The following is a 10216-nucleotide window of genomic DNA, read 5'->3' as shown; positions in this document are numbered from 1 at the left end:
TCCCTTCAGCCCTCCTGGCAGCATTCCTCAGGGATCGTTCCCTCCGGGACACCCTGGTCCACTCCTCCATCACCCCCTACACCTCAACCCCCTCCCACGGCACCTTCCCATGCAACTGCAGAAGGTGTAACACCTGCCCCTTTACTTCCCCTCTCCTCACTGTCCAAGGGCCCAAACACTCCTTTCAAGTGAAGCAGCATTTCACTTGCACTTCCCTCAATTTAGTTTACTGCATTCGTTGCTCCCAATGCGGTTTCCTCTACATTGGAGAGACCAAACGCAGACTAGGTGACCGCTTTGCGGAACACCTTCGGTCTGTCCGCAAGCATGACCCAGACCTCCCTGTCGCTTGCCATTTCAACACTCCACCCTGCTCTAATGCCCACATGTCCGTCCTTGGCCTGTTGCATTGTTCCAGTGAAGCTCAACGCAAACTGGAGGAACAGCACCTCATCTTCCGACTAGGCACTTTACAGCCTTCCGGACTGAATATTGAGTTCAACAATTTTAGATCATGAACTCTCTCCTCCATCCCCACCCCCTTTCCGATCCCCCTTTTTTCCAATAATTTATATAGATTTTTCTTTTCCCACCTATTTCCATTATTTTTAAATGTATTTCCATCCATTGTTTTATCTCTGCCTTTTAGCCTATTTCAATCCCTTCCCCCCACCCCACTCCCACTAGGGCTATCTGTACCTTGCTTGTCCTGCTTTCTACCCTTAATGTCACTTATTAGCACATTCCTTAGATAATATCACCAACTTCAACACCTCTTTGTCCTTTTGTCTATGACATCTTTTGGTTATCTCCACCTATCACTGGCCCTCTATCCAGCTCTACCTGTCCCACCCCCTCCCTTAAACCAGGTTATATTTCACCTCTTTTCTATTTTTACTTAGTTCTGTTGAAGAGTCATATGGACTCAAAGCGTTAACTGTGTTCCTCTCCGCAGATGCTGTCAGACCTGCTGAGTTTTTCCAGGTATTTTTGTTTTTGTTTTGGATTTCCAGCATCCGCAGTTTTTTTGCTTTTTTCTTTTATCATTTGATCTGATTACTCCTCAAACTACTAAATGCAAGGAAATACAAGTCCAAGTTCCGTAATCTGTTCTCAAAATTGAAACCCTTAAGCCCCAGTATCATTCTGATGAGTTTGTACTGCACCCACTCTGTTGCTGCTCTGCTCCACCACTACTACAGCAACAACACTGTTTTACTTTTCAAGGTAAATGTGCTACAAACAGTTAAGAAATGCCAACATTAATTTTGTGTTCCTTACACTGAGATAAATTTCCAGTCCATGTCCATTGTTCACTTGACACTGGTAACAGCAGATAGAAAGCTTTAATCCTAACTAATGACCCGATAGTAGAGAGAGGCCTGATTGGGCAAACTCTGATCTCGGACTCAAAAACAAAAATACCTGGAAAAACTCAGCAGGTCTGGCAGCATCTGTGGAAGGGAGCACAATTAACGTTTCGAGTCCGCATGACTCTTCAACAGACCTTAGTTTTTGTTTTTGTTTTCGTTTTCGATTTCCAGCATCCGCAGTTTTTTGCTTTTATCTGATCTAGGACTGCTTTTTTTTTTCAGATTTCCAAATGTGTGTTTAGGTTCCTTCATGTTTTTGTAACTTTCCTGGGATAGTTTCAGATTTGTAGTTGAATCAGTGCTGTTGTGATTACAGTATATCTACCACCCAGAGTGTGCCATCAAAACTGGGCAAATGTATCGAATCAGGATTTTAAAATTACTCTGCTGCAATTTAACGTATCACTATGTGGTTAGATTTTTTTGCTGCTTGCTGGACTGCAATCTATGGAGCATCTTAGCTTGGTGGGGAGGGGGAGGGTAGGACACAAAAAGTAGAGAAACAACTGACCATGCCCTGCCATCTGCCCATGGGGAAGCATTGCCTGTGATATTAGAGATATCTCTGAGGCCTTGTTTTCCCCTCCCACTCTGCTGATAGGCCATGTAAAGACTGGATGTTGGAAATAGAAGGGGGTGGGGTGGTGGGGGTTGGAGGCAGGGTGGGGGGTTGAGATAAACAGAAATAAAAAGCTGAGGAGTAATAAAGCTTTCAGATTCTGAATTGGAATTAACTGGGGTGCGAAACGAAAACAAAAAGAAAAATAAACAGAAATGCAGGAAGACCAGAAGGCGTTGTAAAAGGAAAATCAAACTGCAAATCAAAATAATAATTTTAAAAATAACATTCAGTGTGTCCGGTTTCTAAGTGAGTGTGTTTTTTTAAGGCTGGCTCACATGATTTTTCAAGGGGTTGGAATAAATTGTGATTAGTTAAAAGCTTCAGCATAGTCCAGAGTGAGTGCCGTGAGGAGTTTACAGTGGTGTGAAGGTGACTCTATCCGTGTTAGGGGAGCCTGGACCTTTCCTCGAAGCTCAGGACAAAAGCCTTTTCTTTCCATTTGTGTTCAAAGAGACATTTGTCTCGAGATGTTGCAGCTGTGGGCAGGGGGACTGCTTGATCGAAGACATCCCTTGTAGTTGTACTGACGGAGCCTGCGAACTAGACCCTGAACACTTAGTGTCTGCTTGTTGTGTTTTTTTTTAATTACTCCTTTTTTTTCTCTGCTACCATGTACCATGTGTGATTCTTACTAATGTATTAATGTGAAGAATGTGGAAGCAACATTTTCCAGGCAAGGAAAACTTCCTGTTTCTTTTCTCTTTGTTTAATAATTGTGCACCATCTTTTCAAACTGTAAACGTTTGGTTTATACTAGTGGATTAATCCTTCCATTTGAGTGTGTATGAGTGCGTGTGTTTGACGAGAGTCACTAGTCTGTTTATGCGCACTTCATATGCTACAGTTTAACACATTTAAACCATCTAAGCTCTGTTGTGGTGCATGCAATGGAGATTAATGAGAATTAGAGAAATGGCTTCCCTTTTGTTTTTCTGCTAGATCGTACCGGCAACATTGCAGTCACACAAAGGCTGCTATTTAGCAAGGAGTAATCTCTAATTTACTTGGCAGGGGTGGCATTGGAATAGGATATGACTGGGTGGCAAAGAGCAAGAGACGTGAGCAAGGACAAGCAGTCTTTGTGCATCAGCAGTAAAACAAAGACACTTTATACAGTGTGCTCCATGCAACAAGCTGTTCAGCCTTTCAATTGAGGGGGAGGTGGGGTCCTCTGTACTGTAGACAGTGGGAGCTCATAGCTCTCCACTGAATAAAATACAGCCTGGCTCCCCAAATAAAACAGCTGAAATGAAGAACTAAATTTGTAGCTAAAGATGTACAATTGAAGGGAAAGTGGCCATTTAGTCAAATTACTGAGTTGTGTATTGTATCCCAGATATCCCAACATATAACCCGCTTTAACAAACTTCTCAACATTTTTGAAGCAGCCTGGCTGTAATTGACTTTTTAAAAAACATAATCTGAATACAGCCTGAAATGTTATAAGCTGACATTGTAGAATTAGTATTGTCCCCTTTGATTCAAGCTTCTCAAAACAAACACATCAGAATATGTAATAAGGGCAGGCTGATTTACAAGCAGTCGCTGAGGCTCGCTTTTGTGGAGACTCGAGCCCAGCTCTAAGCACACTTGATGTGTTTATTAGTGACGCTGAAGCTTTTTCCTTCCCGCCTCTCCCTTCACTGCCCCTCATTCCTCAGCTGAGTGTAGATGCATGGCCTGTAACAGGTATCTGCATTGAGAGATTTAAATTATTAGCAAAATTCATCAGGGTGCATAACAGCAAAGTGCTTGGCACCTCATTCTATTTACTACAGTGCAAACAAGTTAGGAACATCCTGCCTAGGCTGTTGACTGCTGTTCTGAGAGGATAGGGAAAATTATGTTTGCTTAACAAAGTACCCTATTGCCATATCTGTTACGGATTGGCATTTGTGAGTGAGGGCATAGTCCACTCACTGGACTTTCTGGCCCATAGAGGTCAGCAGCCCCTGCAAAGATGTTTTGAAGTGAAAAGTTGAAAAAATAGATTTAAGTTTTTAGTCATTCAGCTGCAAGGAAAGTTTGCCTTTCTGGTTTACGAGACAAATTCCTGTGCATCAACACTAGAGCCAGATTGGATAATCATTGATTTTGCAACCATGTTGAATGGTACTTGCAGCAGAACTTTTCCGCAAGGCCAGTCCGTTGAAACATTCTTTGCTTAAGCCAGTGGTCAGAAATGACAGGGAGTTCAGATCAACATAAACTTTCACATTGACGGAGTCGTGAAGTTTCAGGAATTTCTACCTTGAGGTTTTTCAGTGGCCTGATGGAGCATGTGTCATGCATTCAGTACGGACAACATCTTTTTTGTCCTCATTCCCATTCCCGATCCAGCTGAATAGTATTAACCTCCACCTCTCATTACACTATGTTAATAAGATACCTGTACTACACAGCTTGAGGCCCTGTGAAAGAACTGTACAAACAACTGGGGCATCTAACAGAAATATTTTCAGAATTAAACAGTGACTTTTGAGAGTTAACTAAAATTATATGTGCTGTTAGAGTTTGTCAATAGGCTCAGGATAAAGGTCAAGGATTTTGCTAGGCTGCCCTTTGCAAAATGGCAGAATCCTAGTACATTCAGAGGTAGTGTCAATATAGTGATTAAGAAGCGAAGATGAGTATGCAGTGTTTCTAGAAGTAACCTTATGGTAAGTTAACCTTTCACCTTCAGTTGGAGAAGTTTTTTGTCGTTCAAAAGGTTTGGGAGTGTTTTGGTTTGAAAATAACATTTGAGATTAATATAATTGATTGTCACTGATCTAAATAATCTGCAATATTGACATGGCACAAATGCTATATTTACAAAATTAATAATGCCTTCATGCAATGTATTTTCATTGCCAATCTTGATTGCAGCTGCTACAGTCATTCATAAGTTAAAATGGTGTTTAGCATGATGAAGAAAAATGACATGTGCAGGGGCAGGTTTTTAAATAATTAGCGTAGATGCAGTGTGACTGAATATTTGGATAGAGACGATAGCAGTAGCAGATGTTCTGCAAACCTGCCGTTTCTGCACTCCTCTTGCCAGCTCCTCATCTTCTGGGAGCTCAAGTTGTTTGAAAGGAACACTGCTGTGTGTTGGGAGTGCAACTGAATTGCATTTTATTGATTTGGGCCAGTGTGATGTTTAGTGGTTTTCTTTCTTGGTATTGGCGAGTAATTGATTATTAACTCCTTCATTTACCAATACTATTCACAAGCAGTTCTTAGCAAAAATGTCCAATAGCTTCAGGACTTGCATAGTGTTCAAGCTTACCTTGCCTTGTTGGATGCGTTTTGCTAGGTTACCAGATGGAGTATTGTATTTCAGGGGTGGGCTGCATTGGATAAGAGTTCTGGGTATCTCTGCTCAGCAATCAGAGGGGGACTCGTAATTGCTCTGCTCTATTTGCTAGGTCAAAGATGGTGACCACAGGGGAAATGAAAGTATTTGTTAAGCTTGTACTTTATCACTATGTTCTGGTGCTGTGACTATATGTTTTTTTATATATATCCCATGTAGCGATCAAGTTTATAATTTACACAAGAGACTATTTCCCAACTATTCATCCAAGGGACACCTACACAAAAAAAGAGGCTCTGATCATTCCTAATTTTCTAATTTTTTAGGTTGAAAGATTTAAAATCATAGGAGAATACTGTCCCTGATAGCCCTGGCAAATCACCACTCAGCACATTTGTGGAGGTTAAAACAGCACTCTCGTGGTGAAGTTCTGGCCTTTTTGTGCTGACATAGAAATTCTGTGCCTATATAGCATGTCTGATCGGCCTCATATTTAATATTTTCTAGTCAAATATTTTACTGAGTGCATGGGCTCTAGCTTAAATACAATTAGGAACTGCATTTAAAAATGTAAACATCATTCCAGCCTTGCTTTTAGTTTTGCTAATATAGCAGTAGTTATAAGTAAAACATCACATTATTGTGTTGTCAAGACATTGCATCGGTGTCTTAAACTTGTAGTGAGATTTCTTTTTAAGCCATCCTGGTACAGCCAGAATGGGGGTGATGTAAAGATGTAGCGTGAAGTTTTGCTAACAGAGGATAAATCACACCATGTTGAACTCTATTGGATTTGGTTCACTGGTGTCTGATTTCTCTTGTGTTTGCAATATGGTTTTTGATCAAATATTACCCTGTCTGCATTTAGGGATCATTTTATTTGCTCAGGACTCCTGATAAAAAAAAATGTTTTTCTCCATATTTCACAACATGAGCACATCTAGTAACACTGCAACATTTAGGTCATGTTCATTCTCTTCTTTGCATAACCCCACCCCATCCTGCCTCCCCACACCAGAGAATGAGCGGTACCCATCTATCATGCAATATATATTACACAGGGAACCAGAGTGCATGTGGTACACAGCCACGGTGGATTATTTGGGATTATTTTCCCTCTTAAATTTCACAGGCCTTCCAAGTGCCTATAGCCTCTTTACACGTGCTTTACAATAAATTATTTCCGCTCTGGCCCAATATTGTGGGAGGTCTTCCCCCCTACCCCCTACCGCCCGCTGACCCCAAACCCCTGATGTCATTCCTGAGGTGAAACCTTGCTGGAAATTTATTGCGATGCCTTCATGAATATTTGATGGTGTCAAACAGTACTGTCATCAGATTTATTTAGGGTATTCTTATCCATAACCTGTAGTAAAAGATCAAACTTAAACTAATTCAAGTTAATGTACCGGTTGGGTACTGCTTTTAAACTGTTTTTATATCGGGCTGAGTGCCATCAGCTCCTGGGTATGCGGGGCTTGTGCAGATGTCAGCAACATCAAAGTAAACTTGACCTGTGGCTCCTGTTCATACTGGGTTTTGCACCAAATCCATCTCAAATTTCTTCCACTGTTCTTCAACTTAATGCTATTTAGCTCAAATGTCCTGCCAGGTACAATTCAAGCTTGGAATGGCAACATGTATTCAAGTGCATAAAATAAGAAAAATTTCACTAGCTCGCTACTTACATGAGCACTTTGCGCTCCTCAATAAGTCGATGCTTCGACAAACTGAAATGCAAAGTGCATCCATGTTGGTGCCAGCACAGTGAAAATAAATAAAATTATACCCTTGGCTGTCTCCACCTGTGTCCAGGACATGAATTTGGATTTTTTTTTTCTCTCTCTTCCAAAGTTGAAAGGCAAAAGTTACATTTTCACCTTGCACTGAGATGGAGTAGAGAATATGCATTCAGTCCAGGGAAGGTTCCAGTGCGAAGTCTCAGATTAACTCACATTTGTTCCCACTGCAGCAAAGGGCATGGTTGAAACCTTGTACTGCGTCAGTTCACAGCCAGCATGAGATATGCTGACTTTGCTCTGTTAACTTTCTAGCTGGAAGATCTAAAATTCAAAATACCCTTTCAGGAAATATATTTTTAAAAATTCTAGGAAAGTCCCTGGCTTGATTCTGTTTCCTTCTGTGCTCGGTCAGCTGCTCCCAGCCACCAGTACAAATCGCCTCAGGTGGGGAGGACAAAGAATCAGATATGCTTCTGTGCATGTGTGAATCTCTGGCCTGGGACTGATGCTGTCCAAGGTTAAATATATCCGACATGCACTCTAAAGGATGCTAGTTAGACAGTTAGAGAAAAGAGGCCGTAAAAGACAGTATTACCCCCGTGACAGTATTATCCCCGTATGAATCACTTTGATTGGCAGAAGGGGGAGAAAATCAGGAGGGGGAAACCCTGTTCTAAAATGCAGTTTTATGGATTATAATAAATGTGACTTAAGGGTCTACTTTCTTGCCCTGCACCAAGAACACCTAATCAGTGGATCATAGACTCATAAAATAGTACAACTCAGAAGGAAGCCATTCGGTCCACCGATTCTGTGCTGGCTGTTTCGAAGAAGAACCCAGTTGGCCCCGCTCCCCTGCCCTTTCCCCGTATCGCTGCAGTATTTTCCTCCACTGGTGATGAAAGGTGAAACTGTGAGAGGAGGATCTGAGTGCCAGATGGTCCTGCAGATAGAATTGCAATGCAAGTATATGAGCACTGTCATGCTAGTGCTGTGGGTACTTTTTAAATATTTTTATGCTATGTGCTAAATCATACAAGAAGAATTATTGTGCAAAGAGTGCTCACATCATGCTTTCAATGATGAGAATGTAGCGTTTATAGGGACTGGAATAGTTGCTGATATTTCTATAAGCAAATGTATGCTAGTCAAGGCCACGGGTTTAAAATGGCAAATTCCATTTTTATTGTAAGGAATTCCAGGAGTTTTATTGATTGCATTTCACAATTCTGTTTTAAAGGAACATATAAACCAGTGCCTTGGTTAATAATTCTCGCCATTATTTCACTGTCGGCTAGTTCTATCTCAGATTTCCAGCATTTGATTTTTTTGCTTTGCTTTTTCCTGTTGGTTTATTTGGCTGCATTTCATGTTTGCTGAAGATCCATGCTCATCCCGATCCGAATTGGCCTTTAGTAACAGTTCACGTTCATTTCTTCTTTGCAGGTATCCGTCCACAAATTATGAATGGACCAATGCACCCACGCCCTCTGGTGGCACTGCTAGATGGCAGAGACTGTACCGTGGAGATGCCAATCCTGAAGGACATGGCAACTGTTGCTTTCTGTGATGCACAATCTACTCAGGAGATTCATGAAAAGGTAGTATTCAGTTTTAACCTCAAGGAGAACAAGGTAAAACAGTCGCGATTTGTCCATTTTGTCCTTTTTAAGCATCATCTCCACCTCCCCTCCCCTTATCCAGTTAGGTTTTTGTCAGATTAAGAAATGTTTGAGTAACCTTTGATTCTAATGGGTTTAGCAATAGTCATTGATTCCTGCGACGGCTTTCATATTCCAAGAATAAATTTTAAAATTCCCCAGCTAAAAAGCAAACAAATTATGGTTTCATTAGTTAGGAGCACACCCCAGTAAACTAACATCACGCATTTCATGCGCTAATTCTCAACCGAAGCATTAACTTTGAATGTGGTTCAGACCAGATTAGGAAGCTCAGGCAAGGATCAGGCTGATGCACCCAGAGACATAATGCTACAGGAAGGCACCAATGTGGTCCTTTTAGCATGCAGAGCTTTTGAGCTTCATTTCTGAAGTAAATCTTTTGGCTTCAGATCCCGCCCTTCCACCAGCACCTGCCAGATTGGTACGTATGTCTATCAGTTGCTGTTGGTAACCAGTACTCTTTAATATTTCATGATTTGTGTTGTTTCCATTTAACCCCTTCACATGTTTTCTTTAGTTTTTAGCTTTTTCACCGTCACTCTCTTTCTGCTAAAGGTTTCCAGGCTTGCAGTGTAGGCCGTGCTTTAGAATCAAAGAAATCATGTTATGCTGAAAAATCCTACAACAGATTCATGCTCCACATAATACCTACCACAATTACTCCCCCTCAGACATTTTACTGGCTGTACTGCAGCGCATATATTATAATTTAAAAAAAAAACACATTAGAAATGCTCACAGACAATGATTATAGTTAGTTACAATATCTCTTTTATTTGATGATCTCCATAACAGAACCTACCCGGAATGTGTCTCAATCTCCCTGCAAAGCAGCAAACAGTTCTGCGGTGGTATAACCAAGACCATCCTCTTTCCTATGGCTTGGGGAAAGTACTCTGCATCCTAGGTTCAGCTCCAAAAGAGGAAGCTTTGTGAAAAGCCTGAGTTATAGAAATGATCCTTTACTGGCAATTTGATTTAAGCACATGTCCTAAATGGATCCATGAAAGTAGATGCTGCTGCTTTACAATTGGCTTCTCAAATAAAGCAGGAGGGTCCTGGGGTTGGTTTGTTGCAAGGAGACTTCAATTTGCAAAATAGTTGACACTGTGATAGAAACATTCTTTGTGTTCTGAGGTTTTGCTTTGTAGGAATTTGATAAATTGTAGTTAGTTCTTGTAGCTGTAGGTCACTTTGACTTTTGATTACCAGAAAATAATACCAGATTTTTGTTCTGATCTTTAGTAGGCACTGCGTACATGCTAAAGGAATGCAGACTACATCATAAAAAAACAAAATTTAATGTGAAATAAAAGAAATCCACTCTGCAAATTTAAATTTGTTCCTTTTATTCACCAAAAAGGCTGAGTCTGGAGCAAATTGAATTTACATTGGTTACTGATGTTAGTTCGGTCTCCTTTGCAGGTAGCTCTGGTGCAAAATGATTGGCTAAAACAAGTTTTATGTATTCAGTCCTCTGTTCATTGAAGGCATAGGAA

General features: G+C 40.9%; 1 protein-coding gene across 10 annotated transcripts in view; it reads left to right on the top strand.

Moving 5' to 3' along the window:
• Positions 1 to 10216, top strand: part of LOC144694436 (C-terminal-binding protein 2) — a 312875-nt gene that overhangs the window by 227726 nt on the left and 74933 nt on the right. For 9 of the 10 annotated variants that reach the window (XM_078564845.1, XM_078564840.1, XM_078564844.1 and 6 more), the window contains one exon: positions 8482 to 8636. In XM_078564845.1, the coding sequence (XP_078420971.1) occupies positions 8482 to 8636 (155 nt within the window). Of the gene's footprint in view, positions 1 to 2305; positions 2669 to 8481; positions 8637 to 10216 lie in introns of those variants that run through there. The other variant, XM_078564846.1, reaches the window with a different exon arrangement.

Source organism: Cetorhinus maximus, chromosome 20 (genome assembly GCF_964194155.1).
Source record: "Cetorhinus maximus chromosome 20, sCetMax3.hap1.1, whole genome shotgun sequence".
Taxonomy (NCBI): Eukaryota; Metazoa; Chordata; class Chondrichthyes; order Lamniformes; family Cetorhinidae; genus Cetorhinus; species Cetorhinus maximus.
This window is presented reverse-complemented; position numbering and strand designations above follow the sequence as displayed.